We start from the raw sequence: 26,314 nt of genomic DNA, 5'->3' as shown, positions 1-26,314 counted from the left end.
ACATATCTCTGTGATTTAAGGGCATAAAAATTCAAAGATGGAAAATTGCAAAATTTTCAAAATTTTTGCCAAATTTCCGTTTTTTTCACAAATAAGCGCATGTTATATCTAAGAAATTTTACCACTATCATGAAGTACAATATGTCACAAGAAAACAATGTCAGAATTGCCAAGATCTGTTGAAGCGTTCCATAACATCATAAAGGGACAGTGGTCAGAATTGTAAAAATTGGCCCGGTCATTAACGTGCAAACCACCCTTGGGGCTTAAGGGGTTAAGTAATTATTTAATGTAGCATTAATTTCGGTGCATTATTTTAAAAAAACGCTGCCTAGAAATATGTCCAACACAAGGTAAGTGCCCAGATAAGGGTGCCTTGTTAGCATCACATGGAGTCTTGTTTCTGTGTTTTCTGAGTGGAATCTCGAAGTAAAAATTTTTTTGTGATTTTGAAGGAGGATTTGGAAAGTTTCTGCTCCAAAAACTTCTTAACCGCATATGCCGAATATGGTTTCTTAGGTGGTAGCCTCCATCCTGAAACCACCCGCACCCCTGTTCCAACCCCTTCCTTAAATAAAAACACTGCTATTATGGTCCAGAGCCCATAACCAAAATGCCAGATCAAAACCCCACACAATTTCCTATTGCCTGTAATTAGGTTACAATTCCTTCCTCCGACTAATCAGCAACTCCAAGAACCCCCACCCCCCGCAAACCCTGCCACTGTGACAATAAATCAACTATACATATGCAAAATCATATACCCAATACTCCTCTTTTTTTTTTAAGTAACCCCGTCCTTGTGCAAAATACAAGAAAAAACATAAAGGGAAGGGTGGGTGGGTCTGCCTGCTCTGACTTCCAAAAGTAGAATGGCAGTTTTCCCGCTCTTTTCCCTAGCTGCGCCCTACTCCTACACCCATCTTGACCGCGTATGCAGAATATGGTTTCTGAGGTGGTAACCTACATCCTGAAACCACCCGCACCGCTGTTCCAACCCGTTCCTTAACTAAAAACACTACTATTCATGTTCTTTGGATAAATTTTGGCCACAGCGGCCAACTTTTATTAACAAACAATAACATAACAAAGTAATACAATCTGTATGTAAATATGAGGGGAGGGTTCTTGGATCTAAAAATCTTATATCTGGCAAAACACAAAATTAAACATCGACCTCCATGTTACCCTCAGCCGTACATCACCAGCTCGAGGGCACCATACATCCTGTTCCAGGAAGACTAACCACCAAAAGCTCCCAGGGTAAAACCCCGTCCAGAGCCCATAACCAAATGCCAGATCAAAACCACACACAATTTCCAATTGCCTGTAATTAGGTTATAATTCTTCCCCCTGACCAGCGTCAACTCCAAGAACCCCATCCCCCCACCAACCACGAACAGCCCTGACCACCTCAGGCTCGCGAGTGCCCCAACACCACCAATGCTCTCTCCACCCCCTCTTGTGACGTCAATGTCCACAAATCGATCCCGATCGCATTTAAATGAACTCCATCCTCCAACCAGTAATTTCCAACCTCTGATTCCAGTTCAAAATGCCTGACACTAATACCCCCATTTCTGGACACAAAACCCTATACTGCCCTGTTTAATTTTACCCTAGCTCTATTAATCTCCTTCAAAGATCTAGCTGCCCTCCACTTCTTTCTAGGCACAATATCCGACCACACGGTCAACATGCCCGGAAATGATGTCCACAACCTCAAAAAGTTGAAACGTATGTCCCTAATTAATTCTCTAACAGGCCTCACCCCCAAATCATTCCCATCCATATGCACAACCAAAATGTCAGGTGATCTATCCAAACGAGCGACTCTGGAAAACTCAGAAAGGACCCTGCTCCAAACCATCCCTCTAAATCCTAACCATCGAATAACCACTTGCTCCCTACTAAGACCCATTTTCCTACCGTCCGGCCTTACATTGGCCCGCAGTGCCCCCAATGCACAAGCAAATGTCCAAAGATCCAGGCTAAACAAGGGGCACCACCTAAAAAAAAATATGTAAAACAATCAATTTCAAACCAATTCCCTGACATTCTACTGCAGTAATTAATGATGCACGTACGTTAAGTAACGGTTCGAAGTCCACCTACCAATTCTCCTTATTGCATCAGCACCTAAACCAAAACTATCGGCCTCTGATGCAGCCCCGATCCTGAAGGAATGCGACCTGTACATACCCGGGGTAAGGCCTAACTCCTGCAATACCCTCTTTAAAACCTCAATAAACTGGAAACGAGACAAAAATGCCCCTTCCGCATGACACAACAATGGGCCCACCCTTCCTGACCACAAATGCCAGTACTCTTCCAAACACCCCTGCGGGCACATCAGCGACCCATCAACTCTCCCCAACACCACGCTTCTACCTCTACCTAACTGATCAGTCTTCAAACACCTGATCCAAAAAACAATGCCCCCCTCCCAAAATTCCATATCTTCTGCCAAACAAGCCACCTGCCCTGTCCCTGCTGCGTGACACAAGCTTGCCTACTCGCATCGCCAAAAAAAAGGCTAAGGCTAGGGTCACATTGCGTTAGGGCAGTCCATTTAGCGCATTGCGCTACGGACTGCGCTAAGCAATGTCCCAAAAGGGATCGCGTTAGCCGATCCTGCTAGCGCAGATCCCCGCAAGCAGCGTTCGCGGTCCGTCACTCAAATTACGGCACATCGCTAGCGCACGCCCAATGTGGGCGTGTGCTAGCGATGCGTTCGCCATTATAATCAATGGCGGCGTTAATGGACTACGTTACACCGCGTTATGCCATAATGCCATAACTCAGTGTGACGCTAGCCTTAAGAGAACGCTAGCCGAAACAACGCCAATTCAAAATTGGAACGACAAATCTTTTGCAAAACTCCGCCCCACCTTTCCAACAGGTTGAACGAAATTGTCCGACGTCTATCAAAAGTCCGATTGCCTCTTCAAAAATCCCTTAATGCCTGTCTAACCAAAAATTTCTTCGTAACTTCCGCTGACCCCTGCAACTTAAAGCCAAATGCAAGTCCAGCAATAAATTTATTCACTTTAGAAATTGACCAACCTACCTCAGCCGCCTTGCCAACTAAAAATAACCGCTAATGTCTTATCTTCCTCAGACGCCAACTGGCTCCAACATGACACCGAGCTTTACCATACCCGCCACGAAGCTTCATATGATGACCAGGTCTGGTCCATAACTGACTCCCGAATCAACCTTCCTGCTTGTCCATAATCACGTGCCATAAATGCAAAGGACATTCCACAAAGGGCATTCCACTCCCGAGACCTCCGCGTCCAGCACCAATTCCCGAAAACTCCCCCACTGGAAAAGAGACAATGCATCCGCTATTGAATTTTGTTCACCTGCCACATGCACAGCAGAAATGCAAGCATTCAGTTCCAGACACCAGAGAACCAATTCTCTAACCAACTTAATCACTGGGGGAGATGAAGCTGATAAGCTGTTAATCACTGAGACCACGCTCATATTGTCACAATGAAACCGAACTCTTGTTCGCAAACATTCCTCCCCAAATTGAAACCGCCACGACAATTGGGAACAATTCTAACAATGCCCTGATTTTTGTAAGGCCCATATTTTTCCAAGGCTCCGGCCATCTTTCAGCACTCCATCTTCCCTTGTAATAGGCCCCATAACCAGCCCCAGCTGCAGAATCCGTGTAGATCTTGCAGTCAAAATTGTTCAATATCTCATGCTGAATTAATGACCGCCCATTGTAATTTTCCAAAAAATGCTGCCACACTATCAAATCATCCCTGTGCTCTTTATTCAAATGAATGAAATGGTGCGCCGCCTTCACCCCGGCTGTCGCACCAGACAACCTGCGACAAAATATTCTACCCATGGGCATGATCCTGCATGCAAAATTAAACCTGCCCAACAACGACTGCAACTCCTTCAATGTCACCTTCCGAGTTCTATCCACTTCTTGCTTCTGCAGGGCCAATTTGTCCTTCGGTAACCGACACTCCATCCTCTCTGAATCAATTAGTAAACCCAGAAAACTTAAAACAGTACTAGGACCTTCCATCTTTTCTTTTGCCAGCGGCCTACCAAAACGCTCTGCAACCCACACCATGGCGGCTAACGCGTTCCTACACAACAATGAGTCAGGAGGACCAATAAACAAAAAGTCATCCAAGTAATAAATAACCGATTGAATGCCAGCAACATCCCTAACCACCCACTCCAAGAAGGTACGAAATGTCTCAAACAATAAACATGAGATTGCGCAACCCATCGGCAAATATCTATCCAAATAATAACCTCGATTCCAAAAACAATCCAACAAGGGAATACTGTCCAGGTGTACCGGAAGTAATCTGAAGGCTGATTCAATGTCAGTTTTTGCTAACAAAGCTCCCGATTCGTACCTCCTCACCAACTGTACCGCCACATTGAACTATGTATATTCCATAGAACACAACTACTGGGCTATACCATAATTAACTGACACCCCTTTTGGGTACGACAAATGCTGAATCAACTGAAACTTATTCGGCTCTTTTTCGGCACCACCCCCAAAGGGGAAATAACCACCCCTTCAGTCAGCAGGGTCAATAATGGACCTGCCATCCTACCCATCTCCTTCTTTTTCAAGTTTAACAACAACAACCTCAGAATGCAACACTTCTTAATCAAAAAACGAATTAATTCTTAATCAAAAAACGAACATTATGACTCGGAGTGGGAATCTTAAAACCATATGCAAAACCATTAAAAATAACCCCAGCCTTCGCTTGATCTAGATACCTATTTAGAAAGGGGGCCATCTCTGGAAGTCTCACTGGGCTCTCCCCCTTGACCGGCACCCACAGAGGGCTTTCCCTTCCCCTTTTTTAAAACACTTCGAAGCTCCATGTGAGCTTCTGTTACAATGGGAACACAGATACTTAAACTTACAGCTGTTCCCGTATTTGCACTGGCCATCGTTAAACTGGCAGCACGTTACAGATTTTTTCTTTGCTCCCTGCATACCCTGACTGCCGCTTCCGTGTCCCACCTGCTGGTTGACACTACGTTCGCTCCCGTGAAATTACTGCCCGTACCGAGCTGGATCCATGACCTTCAGCCAAAGCCTGATGTCTGTTATGATCTGGTGGCCTTGGAGCAGCATGAGACGTACTCTGGAGAAGGTGGTCCCTGTACTGACCGCAAACCCTGAACCTAGCAGCGCAACTAGAAGTAGCCGTGGGGGGTACCTAACACTCCCTAGACCCCTCGGCACAGCCTAAGATCTAACTACCCCTAAAGACAGAAACAGGAAACCTATCTTGCCTCAGAGAAAATCCCCAAAGGATAGATAGCCCCCGACAAATATTGACTGTGATAGGAGAGGGAAATAACATACACAGATATGAAATCAGATTTTAGCATAGGAGGCCATACTAGCTAAAAAGAAAGAATAGAACAGAGTACTATGCGGTCAGTATAAAAACACTAGAAAATATCCACCGCAGAAAATACGGATCACCACATCTGACTAAAGACATGGGGGGTATATCTGCATCTCCAGAGAAATAGCTAGGCTGCAAAAAATCCTTCACAGACCAAGCTGGACAAGACAAAACATGAAAATGCACAGAACTATAAGGTCCACTGCAGGTGACCGCAAAAACAAAGCCAGGACTTATCTTTGTAGAAAAACACAGCAAACTGGAGAGACCAGCAGGGAAGTGAATCCTTCAAGAACAATGGACAACTGGCACTGACTAAAGTATCCAGCAAAGCTATATACCCCAGTCAGTTTTGCAATTAGTAGATACACCTGTCCACTCCTGGAGTCCAGGCACAACTGCATTACCCTCTACAACCACCGGAGGGAGCCCAAAAGCTGAATTCACAACAGATTTCCTTCTGGTCCCATTTATTTTCTGGCCGCACCACCTTCCTCTGCCTAAACTGTTCATCATACTTTAGCCATGTCTGACCCCCATAGGTGTGATGCACTTCCCCTATCGCATCTAAATAGAAAAACAATCCCAAACAATTCTCAGGAAACTTTTCCCCTATAACGCTCGCCAATATCGCAAATGCCTGCAACCAGTTTACAAATGTCTGCGAAAACAATCGCCACCTCCTCTTTTCTTCCTCCTCCTCCTTGCTATCATCTTTTTTCCTCTTATCCAAATTAAACTTTTCCAAGGGGAGGAGGGAAAAAATCTCCACATACTCATCCCGCCAAATCTTCTCTTTCACCTCTTTTTTTTCAAATGAGCCCCCAAAGGCCCTTCAAAGCACACATAAACTTCCCCTTTTTGCCCTGTCGTCCAGCTTTACCGCATCTCCTTTTTCCTTTTCTGTCTGAACTGACACTGATATAACCGAAGATGCCACCTCTATATCCCCAACGTGTCTCAACAACTCACTTCCAGCCTGGAACCTGAACCCCTGCCCCGTCAGCCATGCACCCACTGGAGATGCACCAGCCCCGCACACTGTCCCACCCTCCAATCTCCTCAGAAATTGCGACATACTGTGCAAAATATCCCGAAGGCCCGGCACTTCTGCCTTACTAGGCCCTCCCAAACTTCGTTCCTCACTCCTTACCGCCTGGCTCCCCCCAGCCTCTTGCAACACGGCCCCTGTGGGCGACAAACAAGACATGGAATTATACTCAGCTGCGCGGGTGCTGTGTCCCTGCCAGCTGGACCTCCGGATTCCTGATGCTCCGTTCCTTCATGCTGTTCGCTGCCGGACTCAGATTCCTCTGCATCACTCTGCTGCCCCAGGCCCGTGCCCCTGGTCTCCTCATCTCCAGGGGGACCTGAGAGCGTGAAGACTGCCGCACCACCTTCCTCCTTTGCCCCAGGCCCGCACCCCTGGCCTCATCACCAGGGGGACCTGAGCGCGTTAAGACCGCTGCACCACCGACCTCCTCTGCTCCAGGCACGCACCCCTGGCCTCCTCATCACCAGGGGGGACCCGAGCGCATGAAGCCCACTGTACTACCGTCCTCATCGTTGATCGGTACCGAGCTTGATCTCCAGACCCGGACCCGCCAGCCCGGTCCGCATCGCGCTTCCGCACACTGCCAGACAGCCCGACACTGCTGCCCACCGCTCCTCCTCCTTGCCGACAACCTGGGCCAGGCAGCAGCTTTTTTCCCTGCTGCTGCCTGCCGGCAGATGCTCACTGTCTGGTGCTCTTCCTGGCAGACACCCTGACAGGAACATCGCCAGGGGTACCTGCCGCCTGTGCCGCCTCTGGACCCATCGTCATCGCTGCCTCCTGCGCCCCCTCTGTCGTGACCGACCCTGACCCGCTTGAGTCACCACGCCTCCCAGACTCACCGCGAGCCCGCGAAACCGGCTGCGTTTCCTGAGCAGGCGGCACTGCTGCCGCAGCGCTTGGTCCTTGCCGTCCAGCGCCCACAGGCCAGGTGTGCGGATTCCTGCCAGAGTGGGCGCAGTGGGGGGACCGTGCCACTACACTTACCATCTGCAGGGTCGCCATCACTTCAGGGGAAAGCCTCTATGGGGGCCTGGTCCTCCTGCCCCTGGTACTCGGGCGGATTGCTCTGGCTTCCAAAAGTAGAATGGCGGTTTTCCCGCACTTTTTCCTAGTCCCCCTAACCCCCGCCCCCTTAAAACTCCTCCCCCCACCACCATCCACCTATCACGTCCCCCTATTATTTTTTTAAAACCTCCCCGGCCAATTGCTGTCATGGAGGGCTTCCCTATAGCTGCGTCCTACTCCTGCCCCCATCTAGAAAATCTGTGAGCACATGGCCTCTAAGGCGGCTTCAATATCTGATCGGTGGTGGAGTGATTCCCGTCACCTCCACCGATCAGCTATTCCCAGTGGTGGTGACAGCTAGATGTGCTGAGTTGCAGAGCTGCACAGCACTGCTTCGTCAATTCCACAGTAGCCAAGGCTTGGTACAGCAGTACCCTGCCGCAGCCACCATTCCGCTGATGGAGCTGTGCAGCGCCATAACTCTGCAAGTCTGGCCGCCGCCAATGTGTTTGACAATGAATGAAAGAAAGAAGATTGAAGACTCAAAAGTAATGTTGTATTACTTACTACAAGTACCCACTGACATACCGTAGGTAAAAAAAAAATTTCAATTTCAAAGGTGTTCATACCCTTTAAATGTACAGTAGAATCGTTAAGGAAAACTTTGCAAAATGTAAGGGTTACAGGCTGCCATGTGCATGACTTGCTGAATTCAGCTCAGATTTGGGCCCTGGTATTAATGGACTTTTGTGTCCATTTGCTGAAGGACAATTAACAATAAAGGTTTCCACTGCTCCATTTGTTATTTCTGCCCCCTGCTCCCACGTAGCAGAACATTCCACCCTTAGCTCACAAAATTGCCAAAAATATCCCAGATTAAATAATGCTCAGAAACGTTCCATCGCCAACATGTAGAATTATAAACTGGATTACCTAAAAAGGTAAAAGTTTGGATAAGCTGAACATTGTTTTTTTTGGGTGCATTTTTCTTTGTAATAATATGTCTGCCAATTCCATCTGCATGAGTAGAGTCTGTCTGCCTGCTGCTTTGATATCTTGATCCCGTCACTGCTGAAAGTTCAGGCAACGTACAGTTGTGTTTTAATGGGCCTTGTTAGTACAGAAAGCAGCCGGGGTTACATTCTCAGCTCTGTTGATCTTAGTAAATTGTGTAATGAATGAAGAGTTTGAATGCATGAGATGCTACTGGAGATCTTGGCTGCATCATTGATGTGCACGGACAGGAAAAGCTCATACAGGAAAAAATAGAGACCAGATATAGGACTGTGATCACTGATTTATTAATGGCATTTAGAGATCTCCTTTTAAAAATAGGAATTATTATTATTATTTATTGTTATAGCGCCATTTATTCCATGGCGCTTTACATGTAAGGAGGGGTATACATAATAAATATACAGGAATATACAGGAATAAAAAGAGTGGTAATATTGACCCGATATCTTGGCCTAGGAGTTGTTGGATTTCCAAAGTAGAAAACTGTTAGGCCGGCGTCACACTTGCGAGTTTTACGGACGTAAGAGCGCAGAAACTACGTCCGTAAAACTCGCAAAAAATACGGCACAATTATTCTCTATGCCCTTGCTCCTATCTGCCGTATTTTACTGATCAGTATTATACGGCTTTCTACGGCCGTAGAAAATCGCAGCATGCTGCGTTTGTCACCGTATTGCGCAAATAAAACGCCAATGAAAGTCTATGGAAGCCCCAAAAATACGGATTACACACGGACCAGCAGTGTGACTTGCGAGAAATACGCAGCGCTGTTACAGAGAAAAGCCGGTAATTCAGTGCGGTGTACAGTAAAATCACACTGACAGCTTACAGTAGAATAGGTAGAATAAATATGTACACATAGAATAGGTATATATATATATATATATATATATATATATGTGTCAGTGAGACACATATATGTATATATATTCTTACTTCATACAGCCGCGATATAGCAAAAAGCCGGTAATTCAATTACCGGCTTTTGCTTTCTCCTTCCTAAAACCCGACATGATATGAGACATGGTTTACATACAGTAAACCATCTCATATCACCATTTTTTTTGCATAATCCACACTACTAATGTTAGTAGTGTGTCTATGCAAAATTTGGCCGTTCTAGCTCTTAAAATAAAGGGTTAAATGGCGGAAAAAATTGGCGTGGGCTCCCGTGCAATTTTCTCCGCCAGAGTAGTAAAGCCAGTGACTGAGGACAGATATTAATAGCCTGGAGAGGGTCCATGGTTATTGGCCCCCCCCTGGCTAAAAACACCTGCCCCCAGCCACCCCAGAAAAGGCACATCTGGAAGATGCGCCTATTCTGGCACTTGGCCACTCTCTTCCCATTCCCGTGTAGCGGTGGGATATGGGGTAATGAAGGGTTAATGCCACCTTGCTATTGTAAGGTGACATTAAGCCTAATTAATAATGGAGAGGCGTCAATTATGACACCTATCCATTATTAATCCAATTGAATGAAAGGGTTAAAAAAACACACACACACATTATTAAAAATTATTTTAATGAAATAAAAACAAAGGTTGTTGTAATATTTTATTTAACGCCCAATCCAATCACTGAAGACCCTCGTTCTGTAAAAGAAAAAACATAATAAACCAACAATATACTTACCTTCCGCAGATCTGTAAAGTCCAACAATGTAAATCCATCTGAAGGGGTTAAAACATTTTGCAGCAAGGAGTTCCGCTAATGCAGGCTGCTCCTTGCTGCAAAACCCCGGGGAATGAAGCTAAATATAGGTCAATGATCTATATTTAGCTTCATTTGCGGTGAGGCGCCCTCTGCTGGCTGTTCATAGATCGTGGGAACTTACCTAGAAGGCTTCCAGGCTTTCTAGGAAAGTTCCCACGATCTATGAACAGCCAGCAGAGGGAGCCTCACCGCAAATGAAGCTAAATATAGATCATTGACCTATATTTAGCTTCATTCCCCGGGGTTTTGCAGCAAGGAGCAGCCTGCATTAGCGGAACTCCGTGCTGCAAAATGTTTTAACCCCTTCAGATGGATTTACATTGTTGGACTTTACAGATCTGCGGAAGGTAAGTATATTGTTGGTTTATTATGTTTTTTCTTTTAGAGAACGAGGGTCTACAGTGATTGGATTGGGCGTTAAATAAAATATTACAACAACCTTTGTTTTTATTTCATTAAAATAATTTTTAATAATGTGTGTGTGTTTTTTTAACCCTTTCATTCAATTGGATTAATAATGGATAGGTGTCATAATTGACGCCTCTCCATTATTAATTAGGCTTAATGTCACCTTACAATAGCAAGGTGGCATTAACCCTTCATTACCCCATATCCCACCGCTACACGGGAATGGGAAGAGAGTGGCCAAGTGCCAGAATAGGCGCATCTTCCAGATGTGCCTTTTCTGGGGTGGCTGGGGGCAGGTGTTTTTAGCCAGGGGGGGGGGGGCAATAACCATGGACCCTCTCCAGGCTATTAATATCTGCCCTCAGTCACTGGCTTTACTACTCTGGCGGAGAAAATTGCGCGGGAGCCCGCGCCAATTTTTTCCGCCATTTAACCCTTTATTTTAAGAGCTAGAACGGCCAAATTTTGCATAGACACACTACTAACATTAGTAGTGTGGATTATGCAAAAAAAATGGTGATATGAGATGGTTTACTGTATGTAAACCATGTCTCATATGTCGGGTTTTAGGAAGGAGAAAGCAAAAGCTGGTAATTGAATTACCGGCTTTTTGCTATATCGCGGCTGTATGAAGTAAGAATATATATACATATATGTGTCTAACTGACATTATTTATATATATATATATATATATATATATATATATATATATATATATATATATATATATATATATATATATATATATATATATATATATATATATAGTATATATGTTTTTATTTTTTTTTAACACATGGATCCCTTGTATAGCCGTATGTCGGTTTGGCAAGCCTGCGATAAAAACACGCAGTACGGATGACATACGGATTACATACGGAGGATGCCATGCGCAAAAAACGGTGACACACCCTGCCTACGGAGGAGCTACGGACCACTATTTTCGGGACTTTTCAGCGTATTACGGCCGTAATATACGGACCGTATTTGCATACGCTGAGTGTGACGCCGGCCTTAATGGCACAGGGCACCCAGCTTTTCGCTAACCCTGAATGACATATATTTGCACGTGTGAAAAAAGCCAAATGCTGTGTTCACCTCTTGCAATCACATTGCCTTATTTTTTTTTTTCATTCACTTTTTTGCTGCACAACGTTTCTCCGTGTTTTTTCCAAAAATTCTGGCAAAAATGCTACTGTTTTTCCACGATCACAGATATATTTGATATTTGACCAGCTACACAGGAAAGGTGGTCGGTCTCCTAGGCAACAAGCTATAAACAAGTGTTAAAATGTACAGCCGTTCTAAAGATATTTGTTTGCAAGCACTATCCAACAAAATCCATATTTGTAGATTTGAGATTTGAGAACAACCCTTTAACACCTTAGTCACCATTAATACGTATTTTTTCTGACATGAGATATTAGTGAATAGTACCCAACAGGTGAAAATTTTGCAGCTGTCAGCTGTACATAATAGCAGGTGTGACACCCCAGGGTTCTGGTTGTCACAGTGGCATTGCTTTCCTCACGGGGAGAGTGATGTCACGCTTGGAAGCGAGAGAAGATCTTCTTTATCAGGTAACACAAGCATACAACATGTTCGCACTCCAGGCCAGAAGGGGGAGCTCTGCTCCAGATTAGGGATGGTTTCCCTATATATATATATATATATATTGTGGTCTGGAGGGAGTGACAGTCAGTGAGTGCCAGACAGCAGACTAGAATAGTCTGAGGCAGAGAGGAAAGCAGAGGGGCCGTGTAGCTACTGGATAGAGATAATACAGAAAGAAGAACGCATTGTAGTCAGCATGTAGGGGAGCAAAGCACAGGAGAGTGAGATCTAGGGAGAATAGCTGCGACTGAGCTACCTCCCTGCAGAGCGCAGACACCGGTAGCCGGAACACCGGTAGCCGGAGCACCGAGGTTGTGAGGGACTCCAAGACTCACAGCAGAAACCGGCAGGACAGCTGGACTACACGTCACCTGTCCGCCCTAACACCTGGAGACACAGTGGTGCATAGAGCCCGGGTTGTGATAGAGACCCTGTAAAAAGGCTCGAACCACCTGTCATACGGGTTAGTGTCCCACCTTTGAGGAGGACAGAGAGAACAGTGAGGACATTGACAGAAGCCACAGGCAGCAAGGGACTACACCACAGCGCTAGTAGGAAGGCTTCTAACTCCACCTGGTAAAGGGGACTCAGGACACTACCCACCATCTCCATCTACACACCGGGAGCCCTGGGGACCCAGCTTCACCTGTGGGAAGCCATAACCTCCCTGCTGCCACAACATCACCCCAGAGGACCCTTTAAGCAGCATCAGTCACCCGTGACCGAATACCACAGATGGCATCACGAACAAACTTTATTTCACAATCCAAACCAATTTCAACCAAAAATGCAGCAAAACCTCATACCTTTTTTTGTTGTTGTTGCGCTTTTGCCCTTAATAATTGCTTTCTTTCTGTGAAAAATGCTGCAAAAATGCTGAAAGCAGAGTTGTGCTGCAGTTTGCAAAAACGCAGTTTTTCAAATTAATCAGGAAAATGTGTGGCAAGAGATTTCTGAAATCTCACAGCTTTTCCTGGTACTGTAAAACGCAACTTAAAATTTGCATTAAAAAGCAGCAAAAAATGCAATGTGTGAACATAGCCTTAGTATTGCTTCATGCTTCTAGGAGAGAATTTCTCTGTAATGATGCAGCATGAAGTCATTATAAAGTGCCTATAGCCCTGTAGTTCGGAGCTGTATAATCTCCGACACATGCATAATCCCTTAGCCATGTATTTATCCACATCCGTGGGGAATGTTTGTGTAAAAAAAAAAGAAAAAAATTAGAAATACTTTATATAAAACACAAATAAGTAGTGACAGCAAATGGAATTATTATTATTTTTTTCTTCTGACCAGTTACTGGAAATTCATTGAACCATGAACCAGGATATGAGTTTGGAAATCTCTCCCAGAGGAATTATCCAACAGGAAACCAATGTGTAAACTAATCCGTATTTACTTGCTGCTATAATAAATGAGAGAGATGAGGTCACATTTGACAGTGATTATCCTCCAGTCCTCCAGAGTTCAGTCCCGCAGCGCAGACCAAATAAACTTATTGTTCCTTCTTTATGGTAGTTAGTTATCCATTTTGGAGTTCATTCATAATGTAGATTCTCAGCGGTGTGACCATACGGATTGTAGTGTAGGTACTGAGACACATTTTGTAAAACTGTATGTTAGATATGAAGGCATTTCATATTTCTACATAGAGAAAAGAGAAGAATTATCTGGGTAGAAAGGCAAAATGAGCAATTGTAAGTGCACAGTGCTGTATAATATGATGACTGCAATATGTTAAGAGCATAAAGGTGACTGCAATATGTTAAGAGCATAAAGGCTTTGAAGGGAGGAGGAGAGCTTTTTTAAAGGGGTTGTCCACTACTTGGCATCTCTTTCTTGATCTACATGTTTGGCCCCGATTTCAAATAAAAAAAAAAACATATTCACCTCAGCTGTGTCAGCACTCGCGGTCCCGGGGTTTGCTCGTGGTTGTTGTGACATGTGACCCCAGCTCCCAATCAGCGCCGGTGTCATTGTCTCCACCTTCGGACAAATTGAACATTAAGGGGAATTCTGGGCTGCAGCTGATCTCTGACTTACCTTTCATGTTCAATTTGACAGGAGGCTGGGACTTTGATGCCAGTGCTAATTGGGTGCCGGGGTTATGTGTCACAGCAATGGCACAGGAGCCCCGTGGAACTCCTTGTAGAGGCAGTCATGTGCATGTAGGAAATTGGGGGATACTGTCACTTGTGCGAACAGTTGTTGAGGTCCCAGCAATCAAACCCCACTAATCTAGCATTTGTAACCTATAGTGACAAGTGGATAAGTGAATAATGTAATGCAGTGACGTAGGGTGGAGGGTTTATCTTGTAGGCTTAATAGACGAAAAAGTGTTTTTAAATTTTGTCAACTTTTTTTTTAATTAAAGAGACCTTAACTCCTTAACCACGGTGCTTTTTTTGGTTTTGCATTTTCGTTTTTCGCTCCCCTTCTTCCCATCCATTTATTTTTCCGTCAGTATGGCTGTGTGAGGGCTTGTTTTTTTTGTGGTGCGTGTTGTACTTTTGAACGACACCATTGATTTTACCATGTCGTGTACTAGAAAACAATTGCGGTGAAATTGTACAAAACATGGAATCTAACACTTGTTTTTTTGTTTGGCTTTTTTACTAGGTTCACTAAATGCTAAAACTGACCTGTCATTATGATTCTCAGGTCTTTACAACTTCATAGACACCAAACATGTCTAGGTTCTTTTTTTCTAAGTGGTGAAAAAAAATTCCAAATTTTGTAAAGAAAAAAAAAAAATTGTGCCATTTTTCTATATTTGTAGCATCTCCATTTTTCGTGATCTCAGGTTGGTTGAGGGCTTATTTTTTGCATGATGAGCTGACGTTTTTAATGATACCAGATACGATGCAGATCTTTTCATCACCCGTTATTGCATTATAATGCAATGTCACGGCGACCAAAAAACTTAATTCTGGCATTTTGACTTTTTTTCTCACTACGCCGTTGAGCAATCAGGTTAATCCTGTTTTTACTAATAGATCGGGCGATTCTGAACGTGGCGATACCAAATATGTGTATATTTGTGTTTTTTTTTATTTTTATTGTTTTATTTTGAATGAGGGGTGATTGGAAATTTTATATATATATATATATATATATATATATATATATATATATATATATATATATATATATATATATATATATATTATATATGAAAGTCAGTCTCCAGAGACGCAGTAGCCCGCACCACTTCCTAATGACACAGCTGAGTTCTCACGGACCTCGGGTGCTTCTGCCGACAACACATGCCAATAAATCCAATCGAGATAAAGAAAGGCAGCACTCACCGATCCATCCGAGACAGGTATCTTTATTGTTACGGATTAAGTGACTGACCCGTAGAAGCACCAGGAGGGTGCGAAACGGCCGTCGTCAGGCTTGCCGCACTCTTTTGAATCTGTACCCCCGGCCGTGAAGACTTTTAATCCGTAACAATAAAGATACCTGTCTCGGATGGATCGGTGAGTGCTGCCTTTCTTTATCTCGATTGGATTTATATATATATATATATATATATATATATATATATATATATATATATATTTTTTTTTAACTTTTGGCATGCTTCAATAGACTAGAAGCTGCCACAACCCGATTGGATCTACTACTCAATAGACTAGAAGCTGCCACAACCCGATTGGATCTACTACATAGAGGCGATGATCAGATCGCTACTATATAGCAGAATTACTCACTTGCTATGAGCACCACAACTAGGTGGCGCTCACAGCAAGCTGGCACTGACAAACATAGAGGTCTCCAGGAGACCTCCGGTTGTCGTGCCAACACACTGGTGACCCGCGATCACGTGACGCGGGTCACCGGTGGCTAGAATTCCTGCATGATTGCTGGAAGCGCTTGTTAAATGTTGCTGTCAGCAGTATTTAACGGGTTAATAGCCGCGGGTGGATCGCAATTCCACCCCCCGCTATTCCAGGCACATGTCAGCTGTTCAAAACAGCTGATATGTGCTGGGAAAGATGAGGTCTCACCGTCGAAGCCCACATCAAAGTGAGGGAGTCCAACATCAGCGTAAATGTATGCCCAATGTTAGAAAAGGGTTAATCAAAGGCCTCTTTCACACATCTGCAGCATCATTGACCAGTGGTGACATCAACCCCACAAATATACTATTGCTACAGGGCAAGTAGGAAGAGTCGGGCAAAGCAACAGAATTGGTGCATCTAATAGATGTACCTTTTCTGGGCAGCTGGGGGGGCAATATCTATGGCTCCTTTCCAGCCTGAGAATACCAGACTCCGGCTGTCAGGTTTAGCAAGGCTGGTTGTCAGCTGTCAGTTTCCCTGGCTTGTTATAGAAAATACAGTGGAACCAACACCATTTTCTAAAAAATGTATTCATTTATAGTTCAGGCGGCATGTAATGAATACTCCCACCAGCCGCCACCTGCTTTCACTGTTAACGGCAGCAGGTATAGCCTGATGTGAATAATAGTCCCATCAGCCGTCGCCTGCTGTCATTGTTCTCAATTGAATACAACTCTCAGAGAAGGGGAGAATGATGAGAGCTGTCTTCAGCACTCGGTGCCAAGGAACAGCGCTAACCGTGCGCTTCCTCCCTGGCGCCCGTCTGTGTGGTGCTGTTGCCACATGGGTGCTGCAACTATGACACACGGACACTGACATCTCCGGTACTGTTTTTTTCCCGGTAACGGAAATAGGACATGTGAAATCGGCCTAAAACAATTTCACCCGATTTTATACTTAATGAACATTCCAGATACTTGTATTAGTAATTCATTAAAAATGGTGACACATTCCCCCCCCCCCCATTTTTTTTTTCTTGCAAACATCTGACTTTCTTTTTCACCACTAAAATAAGAAAAACTGAACATTTTGGATGTCGTCTTAAACGTATTGATGAGAAGAATCATATTGCGAGGTTATTTTTACCACAAAATGTACACCGTAAAAACAATTCCCAAACCGCAATGTCAGCATTGCATTTTTTCACAATTTCACCACATTAGGAATTTTTTCCCTTTTCGAGTACACTATGTGGTAGAATAAATGTTGTCATTCAAAAGTACAACTTGTCCTGCAAAAAACAAGCCCTCATGTGTCAATGTGGACAGAGAAATAAGAGTTATGACTTTGGGAAGAAGGGGAGGAAAGAGTGGAAACTCAAAAAACCGGAAATTGGTCGCGGCGTGAAGGGGTTAAATACAGGGGCAGATATATCATTGATGTAACCTGTGTGGCCGCACTGGGGCCATGAGGTACGGGAGCCACGTCCACCTCTAAGGCCGGTTTCACACGTCAGTGGCTCCGGTACGTGAGGTGACAGTTTCCTCATGTACCGGAGACACTGACTCACGTAGACACATTGAAAGCAATGTGTCACTGCACATGTCAGCGTGTTTTCATGGACCGTGTGTCCGTGTGCAAAACACGGAGACATGTCAGTGTTCATGGGAGCGCATGGATTAAAGTCAATGGGTCCGTGTAAAACACGTACCGCACACGGACGCTGTCCATGTGCAGTCCATGTGCCATGTAGGAGACAGCGCTACTGTAAGCGCTGTCCCCCCATGTGGTGCTGAAGCGGCCATTCAAATCTTCTCTCCAGCAGCGTTCGCTGGAAAGAAGATATGAAAAATCCTTTTTTTTTTGTCCTCGTGTTTAAAATAAGGATCCCTGTCGCCACCCCCCTCCCACCCCCTGTGCGCCACCCCCCCCCCCCCCGTTGTTACTAAAATACTCACCCGGCTCCCTCGCAGCATCCGGTCACGTTGTGCCGCTTATTACAGTAATGAATATGCGGCTCCACCCCTATGGGTGATATGAATGGCCGCTTCAGCACCAGATGCAGGGGACAGCGCTTATCTCTAGCGCTGTCTCCTGCACGCTCCGTGTGGTACCCAGTCGGCACACGGGCGGCCTAAAGCAGGTAGAGTTGTGCATCATGATGAGCTGTTGGACTGTAAAGGGCCCATATATTGTTCTCGCACAGGGGCCTCTTCTGACTATGTCTTCCAGACACTGTTTAAATCTACATCCAGATAGTCAGGATACCTTCATCAAAAGCTTTTAATTTGTAGATAAATTCATGGAAAAGCTAAAGTTTCACATTTGTTTCAATGGGATCTGATCTGTGCTTGGTGGAACCCTGCCACTCTCATCACCGTTTCAGCCATGGGACAGGCTGACATTGTTTTGAGTCCCCGGGCACTCAGGTTCATGGACCCTTGCAACTGTATAACAAAATGTCTCAAAGGGAATGATTTTGGATAATTTTCTGCAGAAGAAGGCATTATATCTTGCAATTATTTGTTTAGAAACAGTAACATCATGAATTGAAAATGCATTTTGTTTTAAGTAAAATTACAAAATGCAAACATAGTATCATGACTCGTCCAACAAGCCCAAACTAATACAGTACTAAATATTTTTCCATATCATAGAAGTATTAAGTTTACAGTAGCCAAAAAAATTCCCCCTAAAAGCCAAAATTCTACTATTCAAGTGTTACAAAAAATATGTCCTACAGAGCTCAAATACAGCAATAAAATACAGTTGTTAAAGGGATCATTTCAGCACATTTTAAATGTGGAATCCTTGCCATGTCTATATCGGTACTTGTCCCTCATTTAAAATTATACAAGTTTTGTAGAGATCCGATGTGCCAGTCACGAGAAATCTAGCAGAGAAGACATACAGATCAGTCTGGAAGTGCACTGGGATGTGCATATGCACTTAGAAGTCACCCAAGTGCACTGACACCCTCAGTGCACTTACATTATGATTTGCTTATTTCTTTTATACTAGATTTCTCATGACTGGCACAACGGATCTATACGAAAAAGGTATAATTTTTACTGGGAGACCAGTTTACACACAGCCATTCCACGGCTTCCCCATGGAAGAATGTGCTAACAAATTCCCTTTGACTTTGGTTGATATTAGCTTTTTTGGCTGGATAGGGAATGTGTCTGATCCTACAGAAAACGGGAGAGAATCATTTGCATGGTTGTGATGGATTTGGACTATTTGCACTTTGAGTTTTTTAAGGAGTTTCTGGAGCAGAAACTGACCGGAAACTCCAAATCATCTTGCTATTCTCAAAACTTCTTAAAATCCAAGATTTGCACTCGGTGCCTATGCACATACAGTCTTTTTTTAGGCAAATTCCGTCTGGAATCAGCCTGATAAAGCACCACAAAAAATGATTATAATGTGATGTAAAAACAATATTGCTGTTCATGTGTTCGGTATTTTTGTAACTTTTTTTAACCGCTTCAGAAACACGTTCATTCTTTTAATGAAGACGTAAAAGAAAATACGCTTATGGTGGAGCCATCGCGAAATTACAAAACCATATGAATGCCACCCACGACTGTTTCAATAAAGTTTTGTTGAAGCCAAATATCAGGAAGTATTAAAAGCAACGCAGCTTTATTTAAAACACGACACCAAAAAGAAACATAAAACACAGCATGAAAATATGATAAAAACTCATGTTAAACACACACAAAAATGCAATGAAAAAATGCAAGTGACCAAATTTATTTAATAGGTGTAGAAATGGTCTGCAACCTATGGCTTGTTTTTGGCAGTTTGGAAATAATAATAATAATAATAATAATAATCAGGCAGACCTAGTATTTCATTAAGCTAGATCTGTTTTATTTAATAGATACATTTTGGTATAAAAGAATAAATATAATTCAGTACAATTTCTTAATTCTAACATGCAGGTATACCAAAGGTGAATTTGTAATCTTTTTATCCTTTTTTTTTTTTTTTTTTATCGTTTTTACATGCACTTTTGTAAAACCCAAAACAGAAATAACATGATACATTCGGAAAAGTGATAGGTTGTACGACCAGTGTGAGCGGCATATTATATTGGGACAAAACTTCAAATGAGAATACTATATTAGGCCGGTTTCACACGTCAGTGGCTCCGGTACGTGAGGTGACAGTTTCCTCACGTACCGGAGACACTGACTCACGTAGACACATTGAAATCAATGTGTCTCTGCACATGTCAGCGTGTTTTCACGGACCGTATGTCCGTTTGCAAAACACGGAGACATGTCAGTGTTCGTGGGAGCGCACGGATCACACGGACCCATTAAAGTCAATGGGTCCGTGTAAAACACGTACCGCACACGGATGCTGTCCGTGTGCAGTCCGTGTGCCGTGCAGGAGATAGTGCTACAGTAAGCGCTGTCCCCCCAGCTTGTGGTGCTGAAGCCCCATTCATTTCTTCTCTCCAGCAGCATTTGCTGGAGCGAAGAAATGAAAAATAATTTTTTTTTTTGCGGTGTAAATAAAGTTCCCTGTAACCATGCCCCTCCCACCCCCTGTGCGCCCGCCCGCTGGAAAGAAAATACTCACCTAGCTCCCTCGATGCTTCCTCTCAGCGTCGCAGCTCTTCCTGTATGAGCGGTCACGTGGTGCCGCTTATTACAGTGATGAATATGCGGCTCCACCTCCCACAGGGAACTTTATTTACACCGCAAAAAAAAAAAAAAAAAAGATTTTTCATTCCTTCACTCCAGCGAACGCTGCTGGAGAGAAGAAATGAATGGGGCTTCAGCACCCAAAGCAGGGGACAGCGCTTACTTGTAGCGCTGTCTCCTGCACGGTCCGTGTGGTACCCAGTTGGCACACGGCTGCCGCACATGTGCCACACTGATGTGCCACGTGAGCACACTGACACGGATAATTCCGGTACCGGAATTATCTGGACGTGTGGGACAGGCCTTAAATGATTAGGCAGGGCAGCATGGTGGCTCAGTGGTTAGCGTTGCAGCATTGATGCCCCAGTCTCAAATCCCACCAATAACCACATCTGCAAGGAGTTTGTATGGTTTCCTCCGGGTTCTCCGGTTTCCTCCCACACTCCAAAGACATACTGATAGGGAATCTAGATTATGAGCCCCAATGGAGCCAGTAATGAAAATATCTGTAAATCCCTCTGGAATTACTGGCACTATATAAGCAAGTAAAATAAATAAATATTAGTCAGCATCTTTGGAAAGTAACTTCTCTTAATCCAGATGTGTCACAATAAGGGTAGGCAAATCGAAAAATTGAAGACTTTTCGATCAAGTGACCTTCATCAGTATCCAAGGTGGCAAAAGGCAGAACATACAGTATATGTTAACGCTGTGGCTGAGCAGTGAGCGCCCCATGCCATTGCACATTCTGCCTTTTGCAATGTGATATAATGATGAAGGTCATTGATCGAAAAGTCTTCACTTTTTCGATTGGCTGCACTATAATTAAATATATTCAAAATATTCTCTGATTTACTACAAGTGTCAAGTCTTTTTTTCTCCACTTTAAAAGGATCCTACTTTTTCACCCTATGTAGAAGTGCCGTGGTACCACTTTACCAGCCTAAAAGATGTCTCAGAAACATCATCTTGGTTTCACAATGATGTTTGTCATTGTTCTCTACCGAAATCTGGCCCTCCCAGGAGCCTGGCGTCTAATTAAACAGCTGATCCTTGCCCGAGTGGCGGCACCTGTTCTTTATAAAATAGTCGGATAGGCCTTCAGTATTCAGACTGATACATGGACGTATCGGGGGTACGAATGATTAGAATCTCATTGTCTTCAATGAGAAATCCAAGTTGCCAGTCATACGGCTGTGGATTTTTTAGCTGCAGATTAAAATAAAACACTCAATAAGGCTGCTTTCACACATCATTTTTGCGAAAAAAACGGATCCATCGCAGATTGTGTAAAGCTGATGCGACGGATGCGTTTTTTTTGCCGGATCAGACTAGCTGATCCAGCTAATTAGATCTTAAAAAAATCGGAGCATGCTCATTTAAAAATAAAAAACGGAATCTGTCGCCTGATTCTGTAATTTGACTGATCTGGCGCCATAAGCTTCCATTCTAGCGAATGACTGATCTGTCGCTGTCTGTTACTATGTCTGTTTTCTCCGGCCGCTGGATAAACAATTTTCGACGGATCCGGCAAAGAACGGATGAAATGTGAGGCAATCCGTCGCTAATACAAGTCTATGAGAAAAAAACGGATCCGGTGGCAACTTTTTCACAATTTGATGGATTGTAACTGATGGCAAAAAAATGATGTGTGAAAGCAGCGTAAGTGAGATGACCCTGTTTAATAAATAACGATTTGAGACTCTGGTTACTAGATCAAATAACGGCATTGATCGCTAGAAATAGGGAAGAAAAATTCTGTAAATTGACAGAAGTGCAACATTGTTATTTCTGAATGTAGAGTAACGTTGCATCTCTACATCCAGCTCTATGCGATATGAGCAGTAAGACTATGAAGGAATCCATAGATCAGAGATCCCATCACAATCCGCTATGATCCTGAGCAGTGCCATCCTCCCTCCCCGCAGCCTGCAGTGCCTCTCGCTGGCCTCTATGTGGCCTCCATCACATGTTGAGTCACCTTTTTCTTCTTTCTTTCCTGATTCCAGCAGGCAGCCGGCTAATTAACTGCACAGCCCTGCCTTTCTGTGCTGAGTATTGTAATTAGGGAGGAGGGATGGCCAGCACTGCCCTGACACAGGCACCCAGGCTTCATTCCCAGTGCTCGCTGCTGGAAAGCTGGGAGTTTTCTATGTAGGACAATCCACCCATTACAAAGGTCCAGCTGCAGAAGTGACTTGGAACATGTCTGTAGCCGGAGTCCGGACATACAGGCCAATGTGATAGGTCTGAGCACTATTCTGCATCATGGGGAACCAGCCGGCCAAGCCTGAGGAGCAGGAGCAAGGTGGGATCCTTTATTATGGAGCATGGATGTATAGGAAGATTGTATGGGAAGTTGTGACCTTGTGTGCGGCTGTAGTAAATGTGTGGATTCCGGAGAGCGGCATTTGTGTGGCACAATGGGCAGCCGCTATCTGCATGCTGCTGGGTGCAGGCTGTCACTGATGATCCCTCTGCAGCTGGGAAGTTGTCACCCTGCCCTCCTGGCATGGGGCTGCTCAGCTGGAGAATGGGCGCACAGAGAGCTTCAGGCCAATTACTACTCAATGGACACAGCGGACAGACATAACGGAGATTTATGGCAATTAGCGTAAATGCTTAATGAGAAGAGGGGCTTAAATACTCTACGACCCTCCCAGGGGCCTGGCATCTAATTAAATAGCTGATCCTTGCCCGACCGGCAGCACCTGTTCTTTATAAAATAGTCGGATAGGCCTTCAGTATTTAGACTGGTACATGGCCCAGGGTATGAATGATTAGAATTCCTAATAATTATTCGGATATCTAGAATTGTCCTTTTTATCTTAAGGCTGTTGTAGCATGACTGTCATACAGGGCATGTCTTATGTACTATGGCATTTTTGTATTTGTAGATGAGCTATGCATTTTATTTGCTGGTCAAGAGGTGAGTTTTAGGCTTGATGTGTTTTTTGGTGAAAGGGTCAAAACTGACAAATAATCTTCGTCCGGTTTCAGAAGAGCGTTTTGCAGACCCAAGCCTAATCACAGGAACTGTCCATTTTTATTTCCGCTATCATTATCATTAAACCCGCTGTCGAGCAAGGACTTGGCATACCTAATGATTGTACAAATGGCCCTGTAAGGCCGGAGTCACACGAGGGTATAACATCCGGTGCGATGGGCTAACGACCTTCGGCTACTGCTCTGCCGTGATCCGAGTGTCGGTGCTCTGTGCTCCTATTCTCTCACATGTGAGAATCGCAGCACAGGTGCGGAGGAGACGGAGAAAGTATTTTCTCCATTGACGGCGTCCGTGGGAATCGCACTGCACTCGGGTGACATTCGAGTGCAGTGCGATGTTTCACACGCACCCATAGACTTGTATGGGTGGGCACAATCCGATTCTCGCAACCATTCGCAGCATGCTGCGCTTTTTTCTCATTTCGAATTGGCATGAGAAGATAATCGCAGATGTGAGGTGCCCCATAGTTTAACATTAGGCTGAGCGCAGTGCAATCTTTTATGTCCAATTTATTCGCTCATGTGAGCGAGCTCTTATACACACCTGAAAATGACCAGAATTAAGGGCTCATATGAGCATTAAAAATAAGTCCAATTTCCATCCAGAAAAGTGTGATTTTTCTTTTCTCACTTTTCATTCGTATACAATCCGTTTTTGTTTTTTTTTAAATCCGCTATTAATCTCTTACAGGACCATTTACTGTTTCCTATGCTACAGAACTGTAATCTATCTGTAAAATTCAGATGCCATACTGTGTGGCAACCAATATTTTTTTTTTTTTCTCGCACCCATCCGATTTCCAACTAATATCTCGGCATTCTGCGTTTTTTTTTTTTTTTTTCTCACGCCGAATACATATTACAAAAAATACACAGATCAGCACTGCATCATTGAATAACACTGGTCCGAGTTCATTGAATAGCAGTCGTGTGAACCCTAAAAATGATGAAAAACAGCTTATAAATATTGATGGTTTTTACTCTTTCTATCCATGTCGGTGGAAACAAATAGTTAGACCTTTTAAAATAAAGTAAAAGTTTTTTTTTTTCTTTATGAAAATAACCTCAATTTTTGGATGTCTGATATTTGTGATATTCAATGTTAAAATAGTAATTATAGAAAATGGAAAATAAATACAAGGATGAAATCAGACGACGGCCTGTATAGCCTGACCGCTCTAGTTACGGCCGGGGGCAGGTTCACTGCTTTCCATAGAGCTGATGGTGTATTATTACAGCTGTGGCCATTAGTGAATCTCTGACATGTAGAATATTGACTGTCGCTCATTGGATCGACCTTACAAGATGTCAGTAGAACAAGACGCTGCAGAAATGTCCGGACAACAAACAAGATGTGACATATGATGCGGAGCTCTGCAGTCTGATATGCCAGCGTAAAGTGCCCTGTAAAGCTGCCAGCCTGTGCCGGATCTCTGCCCGAAACCTTCCAGTGAGCAACTGGGATGACTGGCGAAAGCACAGCGGGCACGACTAGAAAGTATTGCTGTGCTGCAATGCCCAACATCTCGGTGGCCATGTTTGGCACACTGGCATTATATAGAAAAGTTGTATTTTTCTGATAAACAGTATAATATCAAACAATCACATTGCCCGGGTGTATAGAAAGTGTATGATTGGCGGGGTCTGTCCGCATGGCCCCTTACTGTTAGGGCTCATGCAGACGAGCGTATATATCAGACATGTGTTAGCAGTTTTTTAATCGGACAGCAGACTGATCCATGTTATTCAATATTCAATAGTGCTGTTTAGAAAGATTCATTATTTTTTTTTCCTGGTCCGAATGTCTTTGAGAACAAAATCACAGCATGCATTACATCCATCAGAGTCTCGAATGAGACTAGCCCATTCAAGTCTATGGGTGTGAGAAAACTAGATTTCTACTATCAACCTATGAAACTGTATGTGATCATGTACATGTTTTACTGTAGTTGTACGGATGGCACATGGACGTCGCACGTAAGTAAGAAGCGAAAACATGGCTGAAAATGTGATGCAAAAATAACAAAAAATCTCAATTTTCTGGATGAAACTCGGACGATTATTCATGCACTCGTCTGCAGGTACCCAAAGGGTATGTTTCCACGGTCAGGAAATGTTGCGGCTGGGCGCTGTGTACAGGCACAGAATCCAATCCGCAGCGGCCAGATGTTACTGCATAGTGGTGGGGATTTTATGAAATCCCATCACCACTATGCGTGTTGGGACGCCTCCGGCTTCCCTGCATAACCGGACATGCGGCGCGTCTTTCCAGACCGCAGCATGTCTATTTATTTTGCGGAAACGCTGGGTCTCTGCAAGATAAATATCACAGTCCAATGTATAGGATACCGTGATTCCACATAGTTCAATGAACACATGCGGAATCACCACGCGTACAAAAGCCGGCAGCTCTTTGGACAGAACTGCGTCCAAAGCAATACAAATACTGACCGTGAAAACAAAACATAGCCTTAAGCAGTTGGATTCACTAATTATATGTTTATCATCTAACCTATGTGTAGATGCCGTGCCGAGGAATAAGAACTTTAAGGCCCAGGTCACACTTTGCGATCGTGATACTTTTCATTTACTCCTAGGAAAAACTTCATTAATGTCTC

At 43.9% G+C, this 26,314-nt stretch overlaps 1 protein-coding gene across 5 annotated transcripts in view; it reads left to right on the top strand.

Annotated features, from left to right (window-relative positions):
- Positions 1–26,314, top strand: part of LOC138672780 (cytospin-B-like) — a 442,687-nt gene that overhangs the window by 171,302 nt on the left and 245,071 nt on the right. Inside the window, exon 1 of one of the 5 annotated variants that reach the window (XM_069761135.1) lies at positions 22,736–22,998. The exons of the other annotated variants lie outside the window; for them this stretch is intronic. Coding sequence (XP_069617236.1) covers positions 22,959–22,998 — 40 coding nt within the window. The 5' untranslated portion in view covers positions 22,736–22,958. Of the gene's footprint in view, positions 1–22,735; positions 22,999–26,314 lie in introns of those variants that run through there. 5 annotated transcript variants of the gene reach the window in all.

The sequence above is a fragment of the Ranitomeya imitator genome, chromosome 3 (assembly GCF_032444005.1).
Source record: "Ranitomeya imitator isolate aRanImi1 chromosome 3, aRanImi1.pri, whole genome shotgun sequence".
NCBI classification, from domain to species: Eukaryota; Metazoa; Chordata; class Amphibia; order Anura; family Dendrobatidae; genus Ranitomeya; species Ranitomeya imitator.
This window is presented reverse-complemented; position numbering and strand designations above follow the sequence as displayed.